This window comes from Schistocerca gregaria, chromosome 6, assembly GCF_023897955.1.
Source record: "Schistocerca gregaria isolate iqSchGreg1 chromosome 6, iqSchGreg1.2, whole genome shotgun sequence".
NCBI lineage: Eukaryota > Metazoa > Arthropoda > Insecta > Orthoptera > Acrididae > Schistocerca > Schistocerca gregaria.
Window position 1 is genome coordinate 477,736,453 of NC_064925.1, and position 27,918 is coordinate 477,764,370.

At 47.0% G+C, this 27,918-nt stretch overlaps 1 protein-coding gene across 1 annotated transcript in view; it reads right to left on the reverse strand.

The window, feature by feature from the left end:
- Nucleotides 1-27,918, reverse strand: part of LOC126278654 (proline-rich protein 36-like) — a 443,922-nt gene that overhangs the window by 101,165 nt on the left and 314,839 nt on the right. Inside the window, exon 8 of the mRNA XM_049978868.1 lies at nt 8,405-8,505. Coding sequence (XP_049834825.1) covers nt 8,405-8,505 — 101 coding nt within the window. The remainder of the gene's footprint in view (nt 1-8,404; nt 8,506-27,918) is intronic.

Consider the following 27,918-nt stretch of genomic DNA (forward strand, 5'->3'; position numbering starts at 1 on the left):
GCCGGAGTGGCCGAGCGGTTCTAGACGCTACTGTCTGGAACCGCGCGACCGCTTAGTTAGGTTTAAGTAGTTCCAAGTTCTACGGGACTAATGACCTCAGAAGTTAAGTCCATAGTACTCAGAGCCATTTTTTTGAATAAGTTGGTTGGTTGGTTGTTTCAGGGAAGGAGACCAGACAGCGAGGTCATCGGTCTCATCGGATTAGGGAAGGACGGGGAAGGAAGTCGGCCGAGCCCTTTGGAAGGAACCATCCCAGCATTTGCCTGGAGCGATTTAGGGAAATCACGGAAAACCTAAATCAGGATGGCCGGACGCGGGATTGAACCGTCGTCCTCCCGAATGCGAGTCCAGTGTCTAACCACTGCGCCAGCTCGCTCGGTTTTGAATAAGTCCGCAGCAGTATGTCAATATAGTGCATAAGGAAAACTACCGATGTTTAAGAGAGGACAAGGCGCACTTGTTGCAAAAACTGATGTTTATGCGTTTCAAGGATGGTTCAAATGGCTCTGAGCACTATGGGACTCAACTGCTGTGGTCATTAGTCCCCTAGAACTTAGAACTACTTAAACCTAACTAACCTAAGGACATCACACACATCCATGCCCGAGGCAGGATTCGAACCTGCGACCGTAGCAGTCGCACGGTTCCGGACTGCGCGCCTAGAACCGCGAGACCACCGCGGCCGGCGTTTCAAGGATGCTCGATACAATTTACATGATGTGCATGATGGTGACCTACTACGCTACGCACATCAAATTACGCGCGACATAGATTGCAGTCAATTAAAGGGAAGAAGTGGATGGTTACACTAATTCAAACAATACTACAGGTAAGTCGTAAGATAAGGAAAGTTCAAACCAAGCGTCCACTTGATGATGCACAGCAAACTGCAGAACAGGAACGAAAATTTGTAGATCAGATAAACAAACTTATCCCATCGTTCAGTAAGGAATTTGTTTCCTGCTCCTACCAATGGTGACTTGAAGAGGAAATGCATGTGAAATAAACCCTGGAAATTACAGGTATCAAGAGAGTTGTATCAATATCAACTAACATCGATGCGTTAACGCATTCGTATACAACTATACCGAAGGCTAAGCTAGATGGTGAACTGGCTAGGAAGTCGTTTATTGAGCTGCGAGAAGTTGGAGGTTCTCTGCCCTCTGATCTTACGTAGACAATAGATAATATTTAGGTCACAGCAAGCAATAGCGGGAAATTGGAGGTAAGGGAATTGTAACTATGGTATGAGCACTGCGTTTGGCCAATAGTTGGTCAAAATAATTTGTTTTTGCTTGATTCCTGATTTGCGTATAAAAATCATACTCCTCAATAGAAAACTATCCCTCCTGAAAAGTGTGCGATATTGCAGTTCATACCAGCTGGAACCACTTGACAATTTTCGTCTCTGAATGTTTGTTTTTTCTGTGCCTAAGAAACATATTAGAGCGCTATCTGCAGCTGTACATAGAGGATATCCAGTTTCACGATGAGCTGCACAACAGACTGTTTAGCAATCGGTTGCTTGCCATCACATTGCATCAGTTCTCATCACACTGTTACTATATGCATTCTTTAAGAGTGGACACCTAGTGGAACGTCCTGCATGGTTTGTAACTCCGAAGGAGTTCGACCTTGGTGACGCGAACCTTTGTGATCACTGTGGCATGCCATTTTTCATTCGGTGTTCATGGTTCAAGTCAATGGTTTATTTTGAATATTTGTCAAATGCCGACGGTGTCGACTTTGTGAAGTGTAATACACAAATACCGGAGAAGGTTATCTCTGCACCTCCTGGACACTCATTTTCTGTCGCCCTCCTGATGCACATGGTGAATCATTAGCAAAAAAATGGCTCTGAGCACTATGCGACTTAACATCTGTGGTCATCAGTCGCTTAGAACTTAGAACTAATTAAACCTAACTAATCTAAGGACATCACACACATCCATGCCCGAGGCAGGATTCGAACCTGCGACCGTAGCAGTCGCGCGGTTCCGGACTGAGCGCCGAGAACCGCGAGACCACCGTGAGTCATTAGCAGTTAATATTTTTCTCGTCATAATTGTCAACACAACACTGTCACCTGAGCCTTACTAAACTCTGAATTTGCGACCTCGCATTCAAGGGATCTCTTGCTAGACACTTGACGTAGCGTGGTATCGACTTTCGAATAGCATCTGCCAATTCGCTACACTGGTCTGCAGCTAGTTCTCTGTGCCAAGGTGTTGTTGTCATAGTCAGCGGTTCATTTGAACAAAGATACGAAAGTGAGACGGAGCCAAGTCTGAACTGTGTGGTGAGTGGTCAAACGCTTCCCGTGGGAAACGCTGCAAGAGCGTCTTCGTTGCACCTGCAGAGTGTGGCCTAGCTTTACCACGAAGGAGGCCACGCATGTCAGCCACATTATGTGGTCTGCATAAAATCTGGAGGAACCCTGCGGCACGATGAAATCGAATGACAGCACTTGGCAGGAGAATCTACCGCTGTAGGTGTTCACTGCGTGCTCAGAAATGAGAAGTGCGACGAGACGCTATCGATGGGCATACTAGAGACACCGCGCAACACATCTGCGCAAAGCTGCATCGCATTTTTACTGTGGCTTTAATTTCGCACACGATCGAAGACTGAAAACAAAAATATCCCTCGTGTCTGAGCTGTTTGTTGCATCGTAGGTCTAATCTCGCCCTCCGACGGAGTTTTGTAAGAGACAGAGAAAGGTATACAGAACTACCTCAGTAAATATCGGAGTGTGTAAAAGGGTATTGCCAGTATGTGATCTGATCTCTCTCAGTTCGATTAACGCATGCGTATAGCCCCGTAATTCTGTCGCTACAACTGTATTGTGACTTGTACACGGATGTTCTTATTTGCTTATTTTGTTTTCCTTCCTATCATTGTCCCACGGTCGCGGTATTCGATTTTATTTATTTTGATATTTTGGCAACTATTCATTATAATTTCGTGGATAGGTGTCCTGCCGTCACAGATGTAATTTAATTTACGGGAAGGAAGTCTTGTGCGAAAATAAAGTGAACTTTGTTGTGAGTGGTATCGTGTTTTAACTGTTGGTGTATTGTGTTTTCTGAGGCGGATATTGGCGACCACACCAGGTTACGTTCAGTGAAGCGTGGGTAACCGCCTCCAAACGACACTAGTTCTGGCCGGCCTGTGCCAGCAAAGGTCGCTTAATCCGGCTCACGTCCGTATCTCATACGCTTCTGCGACGAACAAACAAGTCAGTTGGGACAGACAGTACACGGGAAATACGTAACTGTGTAAAATTGTGAATCGCGCGTATTTATGTCAGATACAAAGACAAATAACGTAGGTAACTGTTTTGGTAACCACAAATGCTATGAAGTCTGCCTTCACCTAATGTACACTCCTGGAAATTGAAATAATAACATCGTGAATTCATTGTCCCAGGAAGGGAAAACTTTATTGGCACATTCCTGGAGTCAGATACATCACATGATCACACTGACAGAACCACAGGCACATAGACACAGGCAACAGAGCATGCACAATGTCGGCACTAGTACAGTGTATATCCACCTTTCGCAGCAATGCAGGCTGCTATTCTCCCATGGAGACGATCGTAGAGATGCTGGATGTAGTCCTGTGGAACGGCTTGCCATGCCATTTCCACCTCCCGCCGCAGTTGGACCAGCGTTCGTGCTGGACGTGCAGACCACGTGAGACGACGCTTCATCCAGTCCCAAACATGCTCAATGGGGGACAGATCCGGAGATCTTGCTGGCCAGGGTAGTTGACTTACACCTTCTAGAGCACGTTGGGTGGCACGGGATACATGCGGACGTGCATTGTCCTGTTGGAACAGCAAGTTCCCTTGCCGGTCTAGGAATGGTAGAACGATGGGTTCGATGACGGGTTGGATGTACCGTGCACTATTCAGTGTCCCCTCGACGATCACCAGAGGTGTACGGCCAGTGTAGGAGATCGCTCCCCACACCATGATGCCGGGTGTTGGCCCTGTGTGCCTCGGTCGTATGCAGTCCTGATTGTGGCGCTCACCTGCACGGCGCCAAACACGCATACGACCATCATTGGCACCAAGGCAGAAGCGACTCTCATCGCTGAAGACGACACGTCTCCATTCGTCCCTCCATTCACGCCTGTCGCGACACCACTGGAGGCGGGCTGCACGATGTTGGGGCGTGAGCGGAAGACGGTCTAACGGTGTGCGGGACCGTAGATAAGCTTCATGGAGACGGTTGCGAATGGTCCTCGCCGATACCCCAGGAGCAACACTGTCCCTAATTTGCTGGGAAGTGGCGGTGCGGTCCCCTACGGCACTGCGTAGGATCCTACGGTCTTGGCGTGCATCCGTGCGTCGCTGCGGTCCGTTCCCAGGTCGACGGGCACGTGCACCTTCTGCCGACCACTGGCGACAACATCGATGTACTGTGGAGACCTCACGCCCCACGTGTTGAGCAATTCGGCGGTATGTCCACCCGGCCTCCTGCATGCCCACTATACGCCCTCGCTTAAAGTCCGTCAACTGCACATACGGTTCACGTCCACGCTGTCGCGGCATACTACCAGTGTTAAAGACTGCGATGGAGCTCCGTATGCCACGGCAAACTGGCTGACACTGACGGCGGCGGTGCACAAATGCTGCGCAGCTAGCGCCATTCGACGGCCAACACTGCGGTTCCTGGTGTGTCCGCTGTGTCGTGCGGGTGTTCATTGCTTGTACAGCCCTCTCGCAGTGTCTGGAGCAAGTATGGTGGGTCTGACACACCGGTGTCAATGTGTTCTTTTTTCCATTTCCAGGAGTGTATATTAATAGGACCTCTAATAAACAACGGTGTGTGCTGGACAGACAAATAATTGTAAGAATAATAATCAGATGGGCTCTGAGTTATAAATAAAATTAAGTAACAAGAGTACATTAGTCTACACTGAAGCGCCAGAGAAACTGGTATAGGCATGCGTATTCAAATACAGATATACGTAAAAAGGCAGAATAGGGTGCCTACATGAGACAAGCGTACGGCGGAGTTGTTAGATTGGTTACTGCTGGTACAATAGTAGGTTATCAAGCTTGAAGTGAGTGTTATAGTTGACGCACGAGCGGTGGGACACAGCATCTCCGAGGTAGAGATGATGTGGAGATTTTCCCGTATGACCCTTTCACGAGTGTACCGTGAATATAAGGAATCCGGTAAAACATCAAATCACCGACATCCCTGCGGTCGGAAGAAGATCCTGCAAGAACGGGACCAACGACGACTGAAGAGAATCGTTCAACATTACAGAAGTGCAATCCTTCCGCAAATTGCTGCAGATTTCAATCCTGGGCCTGCAACAGGTTTCACCATGCGAACCATTCAGCGAAATATCATCTTTGTGGACTTTCGGAGCCGAAGGCCTATGCGCGTACCCTTGATGATTGCACGACACAAAACATTACGCCTCGCCTGGACCCGTCAATACTGACATTAGACTGTTGATGACTGGAAATATGTTGCCTGGTCGGACGAGTCTCGTTTCAAATTGTATCGAGCGGATGGACCTGTACGGGTATAGGAAGAACCTCATGAATCGATGGACTCTGCATATCCGCAGCGGACTGCTCAAGCTGGTGGAGGCCTTGTAATGGTGTGGGGCGTAGACACAACTCTGAGAGGTGACATCCTGTCTGATCACCTGCATCCATTCTTGTCCATTGTGAATTCTGACGGACTTGGTCAATTCAAGCAGAACAATACGACACCCCACACGTCCACAATTGCTACAGCCTTTTTCTGAGTTGATACGCTCCCGCTGGACATCAAACTCCCCAGACATGAACATTACTGAGCATATCTGGGATGCCTTGCAACGTGCTGTTCAGAAGACATCTCCACCCCGTCGAACTCTCACGGATTTATGGACAGCCCTGCAGGATTCATCATGTTAATTCCCTCCATCACTACTTCAGACATTAGTCGAGTCCATGCCACGTCGTGTTGCGGCACTTCTGCGGCTCGCCGGGCCCCTGCACAATATTAGGCAGCTAAACTAATTTCTTTGGCACTTCAGTGTTAAACTTGAGGTTCAGTGGCGACCGTAGTACTCAGATATGTAGCAGTGATGTTGTGGTTTTACAGATCATTGTCGACTGTATGACTCACTGTGCGACGGGACCAGCAAGAGAACTGTCTACGCATGTCTGGTGCCCGCGCGCAACGCTACGGGTCGCTACTTAGAAGTTCCCCTGATGAAATCAGTACTGACAAAGCACGCCCACAGGTGGGTTAAATAGTATGCGTTGTCGCACGTGTATTCTGATTGTATTTGAGATCGCCCTGATACGAGTTACATCCTTTGACAATTCTACATGGTACGTGGTCACTAATAATCATAAACTTTGAGAGCGAAGGGGCCGAAATGTATTTTTAACGTAAGAAACAGGCAAGCATCTGCATTTATACTCTGGAAGCCACTTTATGGTGTGGAGCTGAAGGCACTTTCTGTACCACTGACTCTTCTTCCCGTTCCTATTAAAGTCGCAAACGGTGCGCGGGAAAATATGTTGCTGGGAAGCCTGCAGGTGAGCTTGAATCCTTCTCATTTCACCTTTGTGGGCTTCTCGCGAGATATATCTCTCGCAATGCCTGTCTCTGGAGTTAGTGAGCATCTCCATGACACATTCGCTCTTAGTAAACGATCCTGTCACAAATCGCCCAGCAACTTTTTTTGGGTCCTCTCTATTTGCTGTGTCAAACCTTACTGGTATGGTTCCTAGACAGACGACTTTTTTACTTATAATTCCAATGTAAGAAATGAAATCATATCTGCATGTGATAGCGATGGGTTAATCCAGGATATAGACTAAAAAAGAAAGAAAAACGAGGAAATATTACAACCCTGATGCTAGTTACTGAACCATTTGTGTCCCTGAAATAAAGTTGCTCGAGTAGCACTTCTGAATAAGTTGAAAATATGTTGGCATAGTTCTTTCTGTCCCACATTATGATCTACAAAACACACTGGCATTCCCATTATCCTTTCATCACCAGGCCACAGTGAAGGCTGGAAGTAATACAAATGTTGCTCTCCAGCAAAAACAATTAAAATTGACTTAGATTTATATATTTTTTTAAAAAAGGATGAAATATTATTTTTCTGAAACTAATGAGATGGTTAACACTGCTGAGAATAAAAACTGGTTAAAACCAAGTTTTTTAAAGAGCTGATAGCTGCAGTTATGAATATAATAAAGTATTGCACTGAACTGAATGAAAGGATCTACTCCAATAAACGGTGATTAAAGAGATGGATGACTGAGTGTATCTGTCGAAGTGCAGTCGGGGAGGGAGCAGTTAGATTTTTATACAGGGGTGAGGCGAATATGCAGTGGAAAGATTAGTGGTGTGAGTACATGGTATTTTGGAATAAGTGTAATTGCGATGGAGATGATGTCCTGTTTAAGAAAAGAAAAGATGGAAAGGGGTCCGCAGCTCGTGGCCGTGCGGTAGCGTTCTAGCTTCCCGGGTTCGATTCCCGGCGAGGTCAGGGATTTTCTCTGCCTCGCGATGGCTGGGTGTCGTGTGATGTCCTTAGGTTAGTTAGGTTTAAGTAGTTCTAAGTTCTAGTGGACTGATGACCATAGATGTTAAGTCCCATAGTGCTCAGAGCCATTTGAGCCATTGATGGAAAGGGGAAAAAAAGGAAAAGAAAAAGGAGAAGGATAGAAGAGATAGCAGAAACAGAAGGAAAAGGAGACAGGGAAAAAGCGAAAAAGAAAAAGGAGAAACAAAGAAAAGAACAGGGAATAAAGGGCAGGAGCTGGAAATGGGGAAAGAGCAGGAAACAGGGGAAGAAGAGAGGAAAAGGGGTAAGAACAGGACAAAGGGGAAAAATACGCAAAATGAGGAAATATGAGAAATGGAAAAAGAGTAAGAATACAAGGAAGGGAAAACAGCAGGAGAAAGGGGAGTGAAAGTGTGATATGGAAGGAGAATGAAAGAGTGGGAGGAATTTTGAATTAAAGGGGAAAGAAAAGTGGAAGAGGGAAACGCAGAAGAAAGAATAGGGACGGATGAAATAATAGGAGAAGGCGAGAAAGATGACGAACCAAAGAAAAGAGAAAAAGATGAAGAAGTAAAAGTGGAAACCGGAAAGAAGAGGAAAGCCTAGGATTTCTTCTGTGACGAAAAATGGGGAGAGTTGGGTTGATCTGATAAAAACGTGTTTGTGAGTTCCACTGTAAGAGGATAGGAAGTCCAAGTAGGTATAAGGTTGGGCGATATTTTGGTACAAAACACAAAAATTAAGATGAGTGAATATAATAGAAGATGACTAGTTTATTACGGGGAACTTCAGAGGCCAGTAAAGAAGCTTTTTTGGATGTATAAGTACCTGCGTTGTATTGAAAGTGACTGATACTTACCAGTGAGCAGTATGGATGTGTCTTGGCGGACGTTGCCAGCTCTAGCCAGCACCGGTTTCTGCGGTATGGCGAACTCCTCGACTGTTGTGCTGCGTGAGTCCCTGAAAATGCAAAAAAAAAAAAAAAAATGTTTTCCATTACAGTTGCAGAAATGCTTTTGCAATCTGTGGTGTCACTGTCTCCATCACTACAACACTAATGTTAGTTAAAACTGCTACAACAAACTGAAAAAAATGTGACAAGTGAATGTAATACAAGATATTAGGTTCATGACAATACCTTCATTATTCGGATTTCATATCATGTACGTGCACCTTGTGCTGCAACCATTAATGTCATTAAAAGACGTGGCATAAAATGAAAGAGGATCTAGATACGTTTGTTTGGAATAGCCCTGCTCGCAAGGCGGCAAAGCATCAACTGTGGTGGATCACGGCCAACCAAGCAGTTTCCAGACATTTTCGATGGGTACCAGTTTGTAGCCGGTATAAACATACCGGGAGGTCTCGTCCGAAATGTGGAAGAGGCTCTGCGAACGGCTATAGAACCCATAGTAGTGTACAGCAAGCCGCAAATTGTATCGTAGCTCGCATCGGCACGAATGCCACCTCCCTGTTGTGTTCTGAGCGCTCCCTCGTTCTCCTCTGATTATTGACTGAACTGATATTTAAATCAGCTTGCTTCACTCGTGGCATGGAAGCACGTTCCACAAGTTGCAGTTGGCTTACACAGACCCTATAGCGGACCTCTGGTTTGCAGTCGAGAGGAAGACCTCAACCGAAGCCTCACACTATCCTGTGGCGATCTCGGATGCAAATTTATTGACCACCGCTGTCAGGTAGCAAAGTACATGAGACGTGATTTTTTTTCTTTTTTTTTTAAATTTGAGGAGTTCCTCTTTAGACTCGATGCTGAATCTGAGAAAGGAGTGGATGAGGCACGGTAATCACATATGACAACATTCATCCATAAAAAAAGAGAAACTATTAATATGGTATCAGTTAACTGCACGAGAGTCCACGGTAAGGTACCAAAAAGACAAACTATTACAAGTAATAATGCCCACGTAGTACTAGGAAGGGAAAGCTGGCTGAAACGGAAAGTGAATTACCAGCCAAATCCTGATTTTGTTTTTAAACAGTGAGAATTCTGAGAGTGTATTTTCCGAGAAGAATAGGGGGACATGTTATGTCCTCCTGAGTATATCTTGAGAAATAAATACGATGGAAAATCAAGACAAATTAGAGCTCATTCAAAGGCTTACCGACTGTCGCTTCTTCCTCGCACGCCATTCGTAACCCGACCAGGAAAAGAGGCAACCAAAAGTATGAAAGATGTGGTGTCACCGCCAGACACCACACTTGCTAGGTGGTAACCTTTAAATCGGCCGCGGTCCGGTAGTATTCGTCGGACCCGCGTGTCGCCACTATCAGTGATTGCAGACCGAGCGCCCCCACACGGCAGGTCTAGAGACTTCCTAGCACTCGCCCCAGTTGTACAACCGACTTTGCTAGCGATGGTTCACTGACTTCTACGCTCTCATTTGCCGAGACGATAGTTAGCATAGCATTCAGCTACGTTATTTGCTACGACCTAGCAAGGCGCCATTATCAGTTTCTATTGATATCGTAAATCATGTAATGTCAAGAGCGACGTTCGTCATTAATGGATTAAAGTTCAGTATTCTACCAGCTACGTCCGTTTTTCTCAATTCTAATTCCCTTGTCATGTTCCAGACCTCACGCCAGCCTGCGTGAGCTAAAACGCGTGCATTTCGGCCTCCTTTAGCAATACGGTGTTGGCTCTCCTGCCAACCACAACAGAAGACATTCTTAAACCAACAAAAGCTCATATTACGTGGAACTTTATTTTTCTGTGACTAGTTTCGACGTGGCGTCATCACGTGGCAGATTTCAGTGTATGAACTAAGTGTCCGTGGTAGGGACTTTGCTAAAATGTAGCAGACGTATCTTCTGCCTGACCCTGTAAGATGGTCTGCCGTTTATAGAATAAATGAAGTAATTCTCCCATAAAACAGGTGCATCAGTGGCTTTTAAATGGATTTTGCTGTGTCAGAACCTAAATTCCTTCTCATATAATGAGGATACATTCATGTTGCTCAGTGGTATTGGGCACGTGCCAATGGTACGGCATTTTCTAGTCCACGTGAACTATAGCAACTTCATTAGCTGTCGTGTCGAGGATACACACTGCTGCGTCTGCGGCAGACACTCTGCATAACGCCTCGCAGCTTGCGGTATCAGAGTATAGCGTAATAATAAGGCGCCTCCTAGATGGCGCTCATTCCAGGAACTACTTTATGCTACAATTCATACACTCCTGGAAATTGAAATAAGAACACCGTGAATTCATTGTCCCAGGAAGGGGAAACTTTATTGACACATTCCTGGGGTCAGATACATCACATGATCACACTGACAGAACCACAGGCACATAGACACAGGCAACAGAGCATGCACAATGTCGGCACTAGTACAGTGTATATCCACCTTTCGCAGCAATGCAGGCTGCTATTCTCCCATGCACACGATCGTAGAGATGCTGGATGTAGTCCTGTGGAACGGCTTGCCATGCCATTTCCACCTGGCGCCTCAGTTGGACCAGCGTTCGTGCTGGACGTGCAGACCGCGTGAGACGACGCTTCATCCAGTCCCAAACATGCTCAATGGGGGACAGATCCGGAGATCTTGCTGGCCAGGGTAGTTGACTTACACCTTCTAGAGCACGTTGGGTGGCACGGGATACATGCGGACGTGCATTGTCCTGTTGGAACAGCAAGTTCCCTTGCCGGTCTAGGAATGGTAGAACGATGGGTTCGATGACGGTTTGGATGTACCGTGCACTATTCAGTGTCCTCTCGACGATCACCAGAGGTGTACGGCCAGTGTAGGAGATCGCTCCCCACACCACGATGCCGGGTGTTGGCCCTGTGTGCCTCGGTCGTATGCAGTCCTGATTGTGGCACTCACCTGCACGGCGCCAAACACGCATACGACCATCATTGGCACCAAGGCAGAAGCGACTCTCATCGCTGAAGACGACACGTCTCCATTCGTCCCTCCATTCACGCCTGTCGCGACACCACTGGAGGCGGTATGCACGATGTTGAGGCGTGAGCGGAAGACGGCCTAACGGTGTGCGGGACCGCAGCCCAGCTTCATGGAGACGGTTGCGAATGGTCCTCGACGATACCCCAGGAGCAACAGTGTCCCTAATTTGCTGGGAAGTGGCGGTGCGGTCCCCTACGGCACTGCATAGGATCCTACGGTCTTGGCGTGCATCCGTGCGTCGCTGCGGTCCGGTCCCAGGTCGACGGGTACGTGCACCTTCCGCCGACCACTGGCGACAACATCGATGTACTGTGGAGACCTCACGCCCCACGTGTTGAGCAATTCGGCGGTACGTCCACCCGGCCTCCCGCATGCCCACTATACGCCCTCGCTCAAAGTCCGTCAACTGCACATACGGTTCACGTCCACGCTGTCGCGGCATGCTACCAGTGTTAAAGACTGCGATGGAGCTCCATATGCCACGGCAAACTGGCTGACACTGACGGCGGCGCTGCACAAATGCTGCGCAGCTAGCGCCATTCGACTGCCAACACCGCGGTTCCTGGTGTGTCCGCTGTGCCGTGCGTGTGATCATTGCTTGTACAGCCCTCTCGCAGTGTCCGGAGCAAGTATGGTGGGTCTGACACACCGGTGTCAGTGTGTTCTTTTTTCCACTTCCAGGAGTGTATTTGCGACACATCCGCCATTAGTTATGTCTGTCAGCACACAGCCCTGAAAACCGGAACTGTTTGATGCAGGCGCCAGATACACTGAAGCGCCAAAGAAGCTAGTATAGGCATGCGTATTCAAATACAGAGATATGTAAACAGGCAGAATACGGCGCTGCGGTCGGCAACGTCTGTATAAGACAACAGGTGTCTGGCGCACTTCTTAGATCGCTTACCTCTGCTACACGGCAGGCTAGCAAGATTGAAGAGAGTTTGAAAGTGATTTTATAGTCGGCGCACGAGCGATGCGACACAGCATCTCCAAGGTAGCGACAAAATGCGGCTTTTCCCGTGCGACCATTTCACTAATGTTTCGTGAATATCAGGAATCCGGTAAAACATCAAACCCTCAACACCACTGCGGCCGGGAATAGATCCTGCAAAGAACGGGACCAACGACGACTGAAGAGAATCGTTCGACTTGACAGAATTGTAACCCTTCCGCAAATTGCTGCCGATTTCAGTGCTGGGATGTCAATAAGTGTCAGCGTGCGAACCATTCAACGATACATCAACGATGTGGGCTTTCGTAGTCGAATGCCCACTCATGTACCCTCGATGACTGATCGACACAAAGCCTTACGACTCACCTGCGCCCGTCAACACCGACATTGGGCTGTTGAAGACTGGAAACATGTTGCCTGGTCGGACGAGTCTCGTTTCAAATTGTACCGAGCGGATGGACGTGTACAGGTATGGAGAGAACCTCATGAATCCATGGACTCTGCGTGTCAGCAGAGGACTGTTCAAGCTGGTGGAGGCTCTGTAATAGTGTGGGGGGAGTACAGTTGCAGTGATATGGGACCTCTGATACGTCTAGACACGACTCTGACAGGTGACACGTACATAAGCAGCCTGTCTGATCACTTGCATCCATTCATGCCCATTGTGCATTCCAACGGACGTAGGCAATTCCAGCTGGACATTGCGACACCCGACACGACCAGAATTGATACAGAGTGGCTCCGGGAACACTCTTCTGAGTTTGAACACTTCCGCCGGCCACCAAACTCCCCAGGCATGAACATGATTGAACATACCTGGGACGCCTTGCAACGTGCTGTTCAGAAGAGATCTCCACCCCCTCGTACTCTAACGAAGTTATGGGCAGCCCTGCAGGATTCATGGTGTCAGTTCCCTGCAGCACTTCTTCAGACATTAATCGAGTCAATGCCACGTCCTGCTAGCGTGGGCCCTACATGATATTAGGATGGTGTACCAGTTTCTTTGGCTGTTCAGTGTACAATCGATGATTTCACCAGGACGACAGTGAACTCCGTGGAAGAAATGCGCGGTGTCAGACTGCTAGCGGCCGAGAGGACAGACGTTATATTCGGCCGGGGAGGATCGTACGTTGGAAATTAAAACAACAAACCGACATTTTGCAAGACTGCATTTATTTTGCCACAAAACGGTATAGTCAGCTGATAGTAGAGTAGTATGTGAAGAACACGGAACTTAAACAACTGCAACAAGCGTGACGCTAGGCAAAATGTTCTTCGTTTTTTCTAACTTAACGGATTTACCCCACACATTCCGACAGCTGGTTAATGCACTCATTTTGGGGCGTGACCACCCCTGGCATAAATACAGGCCTGACAAAAGACGAGGTACGCTGTGAATGATGTCATCAATCTCATGTTGAGTCAATAACGCCTATTCTCTCTGCAGCACTACTTGCAAGTCTTGGAGACTACTTGCATTCCAGACGTGCTCTATGGGACTCAAATCGAGAGAGCGAGCAGGCCGCGCCGTGTGTGCAGTATCTTCCGTTTCCAGGAAAACATCAACCATGCGTTCTTTGTGAGTCGAGCATTATCGTCCATGAATACGAAGCCTGTGCGCTCAGAAACTCGCAGAAACTGCACCTTGGGTTCCAATATCTCTCCGTAATAACCAACAGCATAAACCTTGCCGATGTAACCGTAGAATTTCATGAAGAGGTGTTTGAGTGGTCAACATAATCCCTGCCCACACCATTAGGGATCATCCTCGATATCAGTATCTTTCCACAATGGTTGGGACCAGAAAGAATCCTTCTGTACACCGTTTGCCTCATTACAACAGTTGCAGTGGATGCTCCGAGGTCAAGTGACAGTTGCCGTGACCTTACAGCCAAATGATGGTCTTCTCTTTCTGATGTTACATGTGATCGGCCCTGCCATGATATTAGGGATACAATTTCGATCTCTACAAATTGTTGCCACACCCGAAAAACAAAAGCACTGTTCACATTAAGCCATCATGCCACATCAGGTTGTAACTGTGCTGCTTCCGGTTTTTCTATGGCCCTCCACCGCAGAGAATCTGGTAGGCGCCTTCCCTGTGCCATGCTGCACCGTCTGTGACTGTGTACACAGCGATTGTGGCCGTAGGACTACCCAGGAAACAGTGTCCCGTGTGATAGGCTCTCTGACGCCATCGTTGGCTTGTTTCTCCGTTGACCAGAATGCCATCTTCCGTGCTAGACAAAATCGTACGTGGGAACGAAGTTTTTCGCGACGGCACTTATATGTAAAACATTCTCGGTCTTCTTGCCGTGTCAGTTTTGGATAAAATCTCTAGCTTTCGACAATTACCTACATCGTCAGGAGCTGACTGTCTTCACTGCTAATGGGGTGGCGTTATTTATATCCCGTGGACGGCTTCTGATTGGTCGACTTCTGATTGGTCGGCGATTACGTACTGCTGTCGCAGACGATGTCACTGTGTGCGCTGGTGGCGCCACCGTTTCCGTTGAAACGTAAACCTTGGAAGGAACGCGTCTGCTGCTTTTCTGCATCAAGCGCTCGTTTCCATGCACGGCTCAGATAGTACCCGCTATCGCGGTTAAAGTTGTTTTGGCTCATTCTTATTTCAACAGCCTCCTTAATAATAGAATCCCAGTACGTGGAGGCATGGAACAGGATTTTTGTTTCATCGAACAAAATTTTATGGTTGTTCCTGAGGCTGTGCTTCGCAGTTGCCGATTTCTCCAGTTCTCTATTTTTAATATGGCGTTGGTGTTTTGCACAGCGGTCGGAAACGGTAATAATTACTTCCACACTCACAGGGTATATTATAAACTCCATGGACCCTGAGGCTGAGATTGTCCTTAACAGGGCGGATCATCTTAATTTTCTTAGGAGGACGAAAAATCGGTCTTATACCTCGTCTACGCAGGACTCTTCCTATTTTGCTGGAAATAGCGCCACAAAAAGGAAGAACCGCAATCGGTGTTTCATCCTGTAAGTGTGCAGCATTTTGACGTTTCATTTTTTTGGAGAAAGCTGCCTCTATATCGCGTGCACCATAGCCATTCTTTCGGAACACGTACTTCAGATCGTACCTTAAGTGGTCCTCGTCAGAAACAGTTTTTGCTCTATATACCAACGTGTTCAAAACGGCTCTCTTCTGAGCAGGATGATGGAAACTCTGTGCATTCAGGTATAAATCGGTATGCGTCAGCTTACGTTATACGGAGAGGCCCCCGGCCGTTGTGGCCGTGCGGTTCTACGCGCTTGAGTCCGGAACCGCGGTGCTGCTACGGTCGCAAGTTCGAATCCTGCCTTGGGCATGGGTCTGTGTGTTGTCCTTAGGTTAGTTAGGTTTAAATAGGGGACTGATGACCTCAGATGTTAAGTCCCATAATGCTTAGAGCCATTTGAACCATTTTTGAACAGAGTGGCCAAGACGCCCGTCCGCCTGTCGTTGTACTAAAACGTCTAAGAAAGGCAGCCTCCCTTCCTGCCTCATCTCGACAGTGAACAGGATGTTCGAATGTATACAGTTCATGTGTTCCATGAATTGTTCGAGACATCCGTTGACAGCTTGTACGATTATATCGTGAATTTGGCACAGGACAGGGAAACAGTGGCTTTTTGCGTTAATTTTGGACGCCAGTGTACACGGGTTTGTCCGCAGCGGGGCAAGTAGCCACAAGGACAGCACGGCGACGTCTGCAGCGCCGCACGCTGTCAGCAGTCAGCAAGGCGGCCCAGCGTTTACGGCCACTCTCGACGCGGCAGCAGAGAGGCGTTCGCCCCCGGTAGCTGAGTGGTTAGTGCGACGGAATGTCAATTCTAAAGGCCCTGGTTCGATTCCCGGCTGGGTCGGATGTTTTCTCCGCTCAGGGACTGGGTGTTGTGTTGTCCTAATCATCATCATTTCATCCCCATCGACGCGCAGGTCGCCGAAGTGGCGTCAACTCGAAAGACTTGCACCAGGCGAACGGTCTACTCGACGGGAGGCCCCAGCCACACGACATTTCATTTCATTTCAGCAGAGAGGCGCGGACTGACGGCGGGCCGCCAGATGCCCAGCACCGGCAGTCACCTCGTCGCTATCCCGCCTACATTACCGCCTTGGACGTGCCCGTATGTGGAGCTGCCGAGGAGAACGAACGTTGCCACACTGCATTCCTCACACCTGGCGTGTGTGTCTTCGCAGTTTATGGGCGCTCAACAGCAAGGCTATCAGCGCCCGTACGAAAATTACGCGGTAAAAATGGCTAAAAATGTCGTCAAATAATAATCTCACATAGTGATTAAAATTCTTCAGGGTATTATGCCGCGTCATAGCTAAAAAGCTAACAGAAATAATAAACTAAAAAAAAAACGTCATAAGAAAGGTAGCTAAAAGCAAAGGGAGCAGAACACGAGAAGAAGGCAAAGAAGAGAAGCTCCCACTGGTACGAGGTGCATTCAAGTTCTAAGGCCTCCGATTTTTTTTCTCCGGACTGGAAAGAGATAGAAACATGCGCATTGTTTTGAAATGAGGCCACGTTCATTGTAAATACGTCCCAGAGATGGCAGCACCGTACGGCAGATGGAATTTTACCGTCAGCGGCGATAATGAGAACTGTTTTAAATACTTAAAATGGCGACGTTGTAAGGTGTCAGGCAAATCCAACACCTTACATTAAAACCCTGACATAATAAGCAAATCTACTAGTATGTCACATAGCTCCGAATAAATCGTGACATTAAATTAACCAAAGTAATACGAGTAACGAGTGAGCAAATGGAATACCACAGACTAACACAAGAATGCCTAAATGCATGTCGTACCTTCCCACCGTGAGGCAGACGCAGGGGAGAAACGAGGACAGAAGCCGAGAGCAGAACCGTGTTAAGCTAGATAAGGGAGGGGCTGGGAACCCACGCCGCGAGCCTACCTGTACGACTATACAACCCGCACGTTTTAGCGTGAGACTTTTTCGCGTGTCTGTTACATTAGGATCACTCCCCAGCCCATGTTAAAAAATAGAGCCCTCCAGAAGAGCAGTATAGATCTTACGATAACGCTAAAAGGACCACACTAGCTGCAGGTTTTAGCGTGAGACTTTTTAGCGTCTCTGTTACGTTGCAAACTTTAAAAACATTGCCCCACCACGAAAAATATAACGTTTTTCATTGGATAGACAGAAGTTTTGTAGGCGGAGCTTAAGGTTAACATTGAGACCCTGATTGGTCAGATTAAAACACAGCCAGATAGTTTTTTTAAACTAACTTCGGTAAATTGTAGTAAGGAGAAGTTAGCGAAGAGTTGGTTCCGAGACGGCGAGCTGGATGGCTGCTGCGCCGGCCGCTGCCGCCCAGACGCTGCTTAAACACCGACAAGGTAATGAACGCACGCGATGCCGCATTTTTGAGCGCATAAGGCTTCTCTCAGAACTGCAGAAGTCTCATCTGTTACACCACCTTTTTTGCGTAATACTAATGGTGATCGTTAATTAAAACTCATGGTGTTCACATTTGCCACTTGAAGAACAGATCTGAAACGCGATGATTTTTCTTTTATATAGTTATTGAGAAGTCACATCAGCCACTGTAATTTACGACAAGTTAGATAAGTTATTAAAGATTGTTGAGGGTCACTGTAGACCATTTTGATAGTTTTCTCTTTTGTGAAACTTAATTTCAACCTAGATTATAGATGTGATATGGCATAGGTCATCCTTCGATCGATTGTAGAACTTGGAAACCCATTTAGGGAATATTCGTTCACATTTTTGTTGAACGCAGTTGGTTTTTACCATCCTGTATTAAAACATTTCCTTTTATCAATAGTGCAATTTATAAACGATGTTTTGTGAATAGAATAAATTTCCAATGGTAAACTTAACTGCTTTTTCGACGTTATTTTACCAGCTAACTAAAAATAGGAAAGCTTTGAACCCTTTCCACTATATTTAGTTAGTATTAAGATTCTTTTACAGGGAGTGCAGTGGAGCTGACGCTGAGATCATTTAGTATTTGGTTATATCATCGCTAGTCTCACTGAACTCTTCTGAATTCTACAAGTCATGTGTGGTCTGGCGTCTCCTTACCAGCAACAGGTCCCAGGTTCAAACTAGTTAATTCCCTAAAAAAACACGCTCAGAGCGTCGTTGCGCGAAAGTGGTAGGGAGACACGATATAGAACAATCAGACACCACCATGAATGTTTTGAACGTTTTCCTTACCTGAACAGCGTGCTATCATTCGTCTTCTGAATATGTGTGAAACCAATTGAAATTCATCGACAGTTGAAGGAGACATGTGGTGATGGAGTTATGGATGTGTCGAAAGTGCGTTCGTGGGTGCGACAGTTTAATGAAGGCAGAATATCGTGTGACAACAAACCGAAACAACCTCGGGCTCGCACAAGCTGGTCTGACGACATGATCGAGAAAGTGGAGAGAATTGTTTTGGGGGATCGCCGAATGACTGTTGAACAGATTGCCTCAAGAGTTGGCATTTCTGTGGGTTTTGTGCACACAATCCTGCATGACGCCCTGAAAATGCGAAAAGTGTCATCCAGGTGGGTGCCACGAATGCTGACGGACGACCACATGGCTGCCCGTGTGGCATGTTGCCAAGCAATGTTGACGCGCAACGACCGCATGAATGGGACTTTCTTTTCGTCAGTTGTGACAATGGATGAGACGTGGATGCCATTTTTCAATCCAGAAACAAAGCGCCAGTCAGCTCAATGGAAGCACACAGATTCACCGCAACGAAAAAAATTTCGGGGAACCGCCAGTGCTGAAAAAATGATGGTGTCCATGTTCGGGGACAGCGAGGGCGTAATCCTTACCCATTGCGTTCCAAAGGGCACTACGGTAACAGGTGCATCCTACGAAAATGTTTTGAAGAACAAATTCCTTCCTGCACTGCAACAAAAACGTCCGGGAAGGGCTGCGCGTGTGCTGTTTCACCAACACAACGCACCCGCACATCGAGCTAACGTTACGCAACAGTTTCTTCGTGATAACAACTTTGAAGTGATTCCTCATGCTCCCTACTCACCTGACCTGGCTCCTAGTGACTTTTGGCTTTGTCCATCAATGAAAGACACTCTCCGTGGCCGCACATTCACCAGCCGTGCTGCTATTGCCTCAGCGATTTTCCAGTGGTCAAAACAAACTCCTAAGGAAGCCTTCGCCGCTGCCATGGAATCATGGCGTCAGCGTTGTGAAAAATGTGTACGTCTGCAGGGCGATTACGTCGAGAGGTAACGCCAGTTTCATCGATTTCGGGTGAGTAGTTAATTAGAAAAAAAAATCGGAGGTCTTAGAACTTGAATGCACCTCCTACACTTACCATACGTAAAAGGCGTCAGTGAACGGCTAGGCAACAGCCTCCGCCGACGAGGTTTCAAACCGATTTTTCGAAGCAGTAACAGAATCCACGAAGTGATAGGTTCCACCATGGATGTAGACAACAATCTCAACACTGCAGGTGTTTACGAACTACGGTGTGAGTGCGGAGCGGCCTACATAGGAGAAACAGGAAGACCTGCTAGCTCACGAGTAGCAGAACACGAACGCTATGTACGATTACAAAACATGATAGATCGACGATAGCGGAACACCAGCGTGAATGTGGACAACCTATCAAGTCCCAGGAAGAGTACTGGCAAAAGACTCGTGGTTGGCCGACCGGAGTGGCCGTGCGGTTCTAGGCGCTACAGTCTGGAGCTGAGCGACCGCTACGGTAGCAGGTTCGAATCATGCCTCGGGCATGGATGTGTGTGACGTCCTTAGGTTAGTTAGGTTTAATTAGTTCTAAGTTCTAGGCGACTGATGACCTTAGAAGGTAAGTCGCATAGTACTCAGAGCCATTTGAATCGTGGATGCAAGAACGCAAAATACGGGAGGCGATCGAAATTATTAATCAGCCTGACAACATCAACAGAGAAGATGGCTACAAACTCCCGTCGTCCTGGCTGCCGGCCATCCCAGCCCAACGGGCCGCGATCGGTCGCAGGGGAGAAGCTACACGAGACATGGACGTATCTGCACAAACAGCTGTAGAGCGACTGTCAGTCCACTTCTGCGCACACCAGGAGGAAAACTTGCCGACCAGAAGCCGAACGCTGATTGGCGGACAGCTACCAATCATTGAAGACATGGACATCCACGAATAGCCTCTTTCCTTCCATCTTCCCTTACGTCTTGACTAGGCAATCATTTTACAGGGCCAATTAAAAGTTTTACAACAGTGACGTCAGATATCGATAGTTTTTAATAAATGGAAGCACCTATCCCCATGCAAAAGCAGTCCCGCCCTGAGGAAGGCCGTTGCAATTCGGCCGAAACGTCGGTTTTAGTTTATTATTGTTAGTTTTTTAGTTATGACGCGGCATAATACCCAGAAGAATTTTAATCACCGGCCGCGGAAGCCTACGTTCTTACATCAATAATCTCACATCCCTTAAGTTAACATAAAATCCCTGAAATGTCCTAAAATTTTGACTGGAAACAAGGAATACAAGAGAAGAGCTAAAATAACTAGACAAAGGAATGTGACTGGTTGACCACTTACAAAAAACATGTCGATCCAACCGCCCTCGTAACAGCCTAAAAACGTCTCCCTAAAATTGAAAGGAACATTTCGGGCAATGCAGAAAACCTTAAAAAGTCCTATCACATTCGTTCGTTTGTGAATTGAAATAGAGGGTGAATTCTTCGGCATATGAGCTGATACCCTCTGGTCTGAAAATAAAACAGAATCTACTAGCCGACCGCTTTGGCCGAGCGGTTCTACGCGCTTCAATCCGGAACCGCGCTACTGCTAAGACCGCAGGTTCGAATCCTGCCTCGGGCATGGATGTGTATGATGTCCTTAGGTTAGTAAGGTTTAAGTAGTTCTAAGTCTAGGGGACTGATGACCTTAGATGTTAAGTCCCATAGTGCTTAGAGCCATTTTTTTGAACAATCTACTAAAATGTCACGCAGTATGACCTGTACGAACAAGCACCCCGCACTGGAGGGGTCCCCCCCCCCCCCCCCCTGCCGATACGAGCTGGCGTGACGGTACGGGGTGCCCTTCGGCACACTACACGATCGTCTCGTGTCAGCATAGCCAATAATATGGACAGCAGTGGCTGTATCATACTTTCGCGGTCTCTGAGGTATTTTTGAACGAAATAACGCAGGACCGCATGTTCCTCGTGCTGTTCTGTTCCTCCTCTATACAGAGGGTGTTCGACTACTGCCCTGGCAAACACAGTCTCCAGATTTCTCACTCCCTGAATAAAATCTAGTCATGGTTTTCCAAGTGAGTGGCAGGCCATCAATAGCCAGCAACCACGGTTGCTGAACTCTGGCAGAATCGAAACCTCACGCGATGAGGTAGCCGTACCACCCATCAAAACGCAGGTCGATCCGACGCCCAACCCGGTTAGACACGTCGTCGCTGTCAGAGGCACTAGCGCCGCGTACCCTGTCATGATTCCTGTACACCTCCCCCCCCCCCCCCCACACCCACACCCAGCCAAAAATAATTCAGATACAAATTTGATCATGTATTAAGTAAAGTCGTATGGCGTTGTTGGCTGCGACACCCCAAGGGGTAGGTTCAACCACATAGGCGGAAAGGGCTTCCTTCCTCCGCGCACTAATGGCCTCTTCCCTTGCGGATATGTGAAACTTGTGTCTTACACGTATTTCGAGTATAGGTGACAATAGTGGGTGCTTTTATAGTGTGCTGTTACGCCTCTGTTTTGTGACGATGAAAAGAGAAGCGAGAGGGTGAAAGTAGGTGTCGGCAAACAGTGTACCGCTCTCGAACAGCACCAAGGAGGGGCGGAATTGGGGGGGGGGGGCGACCTTAACGTCTCCAATCGATGGACGGATGATCATTAACAGTGTCACATGCTTCCACTTATGAGACGCTGCGAACAAGTCGGAATTCAAGCCAGGAGATTGTCGCGAACGGTGGCGATGAGGAACTTAACGCCACCACCTCCTCACCCCCCTCCAACCAAATAGCGGCAGTGAATATTTCATCCGTCATCACTATGGAAAAGTTATTAACTGGTTTTCTGCGAACGGGCTTGCTCTGAACTTTGACAAAACACAGTACATCCAGGCAACATCTGCCACTCAGTGTACATGTGAAAATTGAAAGAAGGAACAGTAGCATGACCCTTATCTCCACCTGACAGTAAAATGTAAGTAAACGATTTCACATTCGAAATCTACATCTACATCTACATCCATACTCCGCAGGCCACCTGACGGTGTGTGGCGGAGGGTACCCTGAGTACCTCTATCGGTTCTCCCTTCTATTCCAGTCTCGTATTGTACGTGGAAAGAAGGATTGTCGGTATGCTTCTGTGTGGGCTCTAATCTCTCTGATTTTATCCTCATGGTCTCTTCGCGAGATATACGTAGGAGGGAGCAATATACTGCTTGACTCTTCGGTGAAGGTATGTTCTCGAAACTTTAACAAAAGCCCGTACCGAGCTACTGAGCGTCTCTCCTGCAGAGTCTTCCACTGGAGTTTATCTATCATCTCCGTAACGCTTTCGCAATTACTAAATGATCCTGTAACGAAGCGCGCTGCTCTCCGTTGGATCTTCTCTATCACTTCTATCAACCCTACCTGGTGCGGATCCCACACTGCTGAGCAGTATTCAAGCATTGGGCGAACAAGCGTATGATTCTGTTGTTTCAGCTTTGTAATGAGACAAGTGAACGACTACAAATTGCAAAGGGTTATGAAGAGCAACGGAACTTCCAACTCTGCCTTGGGAAGCATTGTAAAATTACTGCATTAGAAATAGTGTAACAGATTTTTATAATATAATAGAGGAAGAGTGTAAGGATGATTCCAGATATCGCCATTAAGGACCGCTTTAGATTTTGTCACTAGAAGAACTGAAGCCACAATTGCTCCTCTCAGAGACTGTTCACTACTGTAGATGGTTGGATCATAGTTGTTGATGATGATGATGATGATGATTTGGGCAAAATGTTCTAATATGGTATGGGAAACGTCACTTTTGCTTTCCCAGAGAGTTACATTACTCCTGACAGCACTGATAGCATATCTAGTTCCTCTCCTAGGAATATTCTAGTCATGCTATTCTTGCTCTATGGATTGATTTTTTTAACAGGATTATATAGTAGTTATTCTAGTCCATTAGACAGTTGGCTTCTCAAGTGTTGACAGTTGTAGTGTCGTAAGTCGCACAATCTACACTGGGCAGTTCAATTGTAAATACTTTTAAATACACTCGAAGTGATAATCAATCACAATTAATATTGGGTTAATAAAATTCTTCTGGATTTGAGACTGCATTGTTAACTATAAAACTGCAGTTAGCAATACACCCTGAGGAAGGCGCCTTGCAATAGTCGCCGAAACGTCGGTATTTTATAGTTGACAACGCGGCCTTAAACACAGAAGAAATTTATTGACTGTGACAACGGCCGCGGAAGCCTACATTCACACAGTACATCCAATTTTCTGCTGCATAAATATAACACATGAAGAGAAGCCAGAGCCAGGATAGAGCATGCTAAGATTTTGGGTGTATATATAGATAATAATCTTAATTGGAAAATTCATATTTTGGGTCTCCTAAAGCGACTAGGTTCAGTAACTTTTGCAATCTGAATAATTGCCAATTTTGAGGATACAGAAATTAGTAAGCTAACATACTTTGCAAACTTTCGCTCTCTGATGTCATACGGAATAATATTATGGGGTAACTCAAGGTTTGTTGAAAAGTATTACACTGGACTCGCATTCCGGAGGACGACGGTTCAATTCCGCGTCCGGCCATTCTGATTTAGGTTTTTTGTGATTTCCCTAAATCGCTCCAGGCAAATGCCGGGATGGTTCCTTTGAAAGGGCACGGCCGACTTCCCTCCCCATCCTTCCCTAATCCGATGAGATCGATGACCTCGCTGTCTGGTCTCCTTCCCCAAACAACCCAACCCAACGTGGCAGAGGGTTCAAAAAGTATTCACTGCTCAAAAGAAAGTAGTTAGAATAATGTATGTGGCTCATAGTCGCACATCTTGTAGGCTACTGTTTAAGAGGCTAGGAATTCTTACAACAGCTTCACAGTATATTTGCTCAGTAATGAAATTTGTTCTCAGCAACATGGACCTCTTTAAAAACAACAGTGACATTCATGATTATAATACCGGAAGAAAGAAAGACTTACACGATCCTCTACTTAACCTATCTTTGTCACAGAAAGGCGTAAAAAATGTTGCTATAAAACTTTTCGATAAATTAACCAGATGAAATAAAATGTCTGACAGACAGCAGTAATAGTTTCAAAAATAAATTGAAATTGTATCTCCTTGACAACTCCTTCTATGCCATAGATGAAGTCCTGGATAGGAATAAATGAATCTATCGGTATAATATATGCATTTTGTGCCATATAAGTGAATGAAGTAGGTAATAAAAATTTTAAGCTTAAAAGAAAGGGAACCTTGATTCATGTGTACATTTCTTATGCACTTGACCCGTTCCACATCATAGCGGTTACCATGAGGCTGATCATTAGAACACGTAACCAACTAACTAACTAAGCAGGATTCCAAATTGATCCCTTCAAGACGAGCCTCACCGCACATGCGTCGTCCATTAGCGACCGCGTCTGCAGCTGCGGAGGTGCTTTGGTAACGTGTTCGTCCCCTAAATTGTATACGCTCGGTAAGAAAAATTTCGTCGTTATCTGTCGTTCACTATATTGCAATTGCAGTGGCGAACAGTGAACTATGTTCAGGTTTTCTTTGGTTAAACTTAAATCGCTCGGAGTCATTCTTTCAACAGACATAACCAGTTCTTTTCCCACACTTTTTCAGTGCAAGTGCAATACTGCCTTTCGTAACAAGAACTCTTTATCACTGAGACGTCAAAGTATAATCCTCCTTCCTGCGTGCTAGAACATTCTGGTCATAAATAACAAGAACAACGTGCGACAACCCCCATATGCTTTCGATCTACGTGTGTTTGTACACACAGGTGAAAACAGCTGCGCAGTAGACAGTCTTTACGGCTACCAGTAAACGTACGCCGTTTACGACCCGAGATACGAGGATTAATTTTCCCGTCGTTAGACTGTCGTTTGCACGGGCGACGGATCGAAGCCAGCGCAACGGCGCAGTTTTACAGCGACGGCCCGCAGCGAGAAGATAGGCCGAGCGATGGCGCACTCCGACTGTTTGCCGAGTACAATCTGCACTCCGCCATCTTTCCATTAGGGGCGGCATTTTAGCCGTCAGTAGATAGCACTGCGGACGATCGTCCTAGAAAGGCGTGTTATCGCGAACGCCGTTTTTGCACAGAACTGCGAATTCGGGCAATGCACAGCGGACATTGTCAAAGATTATTTACAGTTACATCATCTGCCCAAAAGTTCAGAGATTGATTTTATTTCTGTCGCGTAAGTGCCATCGGAGTAACTAGGCTCACAGCTTGAACCGGCACCTGCAAACAACATACACTGAAAGAAATAAAATCTCATAACCAATAAGGCGTTGCGCGACATAAACGAAAGTTCGTAGGCACGTTTCTACCTTTAAAAGATGATGTGTGTTCAGATTTCGCGACAGTCGCATAAGAATGGCGCTGGTAGTTCCACTATGAAAATGGAAACCTGGTCTGCTTTAAATCTCGCTGTGGCGGTCGTGAGCGATAGTTATCTATGAGACAGCACGCGGCGGGGAACCTCACTGGGTTTGGTTGGTTGGTTTGATGTTTAAAGAGACCACACTACGTGGTCATCGGTCCCTTCTTCCACAGAACTAAGTGCTCGGGATAAAACGGAAAACAAACAGGACAACCCACAGGAGTTCTTAAAAAAAAAAAAAAAACGCTGAACGTACTAGGGACAACAGAAGACAAGAAAAGTACAGACAAACAAGGAACAGGTAGAAGAGCTTAAAACATTAGAGCAGATGTTCTCGGCTGGCTGATCACGAGGATAAAAAAGGATGAGCCAGCCACTCTGCAACACATTAAAATCTGTAACCTAAAAGTACTAGGGTAGAGAGCACAGGGAGACAAAGGACAGGAACTAAAATTTAAACCAAAGAATAAAAACCAGCGTCACACAGAAAGTGTAAAACCAAGGTAGCCGTGGAGGCGTCGTCTCCCAATATCGAAGGAAGGGAGTGAGGGAGATTAAAACTCCGTCGTAGAGCGGCTACATGAGGACATTCCACCAGAAGGTGGACCACTGTCAAATGGGAACCGCAGCGACAACATAGTGGGCCTCACGCCGGAGAAGATAGCCATGCGTCAACCAAGTGTGAAGGCGGCAGAGGACCATAGAGCCTTGCTAGAAGCCCGCAGAGAAGACTTCCACTCAGTTGTGCTCTCCTTGATGGCGCGGCGCTTATTGGGCGTAACTAAGCTGCGCCATTCAGCATCCCAAATCCCGAAAACTTCGCGGCGTAACATCGATCGGAGGTCAGGTTCGGTTACACCAATCTCCAGAAGCGGCTTTCGAGTGTCCTGTTTGGCCAGCCTGTCGACGAGCTCATTTCCCGAGATTCCAACATGCCCCGGAGTTCATATAAAGACTACTGAACGACCAGATCGTTCGAGGGCATAAACCGACTCCTGGATAGTTGCTACCAGAGGATGGCGTGGGTAGCACTGATCAGCGACCTGTAAACAACTCAGCGAATCACTGCAGACCAGGTAGGACACGTCGGGGCACACTGGGTTTGAACGAGGTCGTGTAATAAGGCTAGGGGAAGCTGAATCTTCCTTCTGCAATACTGCAGACAGACTTGTCAAGAATGTGGCCACTGTATGCTACTGGCAGCGGTGGTCTCGAGAATCTACGGTCGCAATAAGACCGGATACGGACGGAATCATGGCACTACCGAGAGGGAAGATTACCGTTTTCGGCGTATGGCTCTGGCGCATCGTACTGCATCTGCATCAGCAATATGAGTAGCAGTTGGCACCATAGTGATGCAACCAATTGTTGGAAATCGATTACGTCAAGGACTGCTCCGTGGCAGACGCCCTGTGGCGTGCATTTCTCTGGCCCCAAACCACCGCCATTTGCGTCTTCAGTGGTGTCAAGTGAGAGCTCATTGAATGACAGCGTTGAGGTCCGTTGTGTTTTCTGATGACAGCTGGTTTTGCCTCGGTGCCAATGATACCCGTGTGTTGGTTAGAAGGAGGCCAGTTTAGGGCCTGTAACCAACCCTCTTCCGTGGTAGACGCACTGGACCTTCACCTAGAGCTATGGTCCAGGATGCGATTTCATGTGACAGCGGGAGCACCCTCGTGGTTATCCCACGCATAGAGACTGCAAAATGTTATGTAAGTCTGGTGATTCGACCTGTTGTGCTACTATCTGTGTACAGCATTTCAGGGTATGTTTTCCAACATGACAACGCTCGCCCACATACCGCTGTTGTGACCCAACAAGGTTCTCTGCAGAATTGGTGAATAAAGGAACACACCGAAAGCACTGCCAG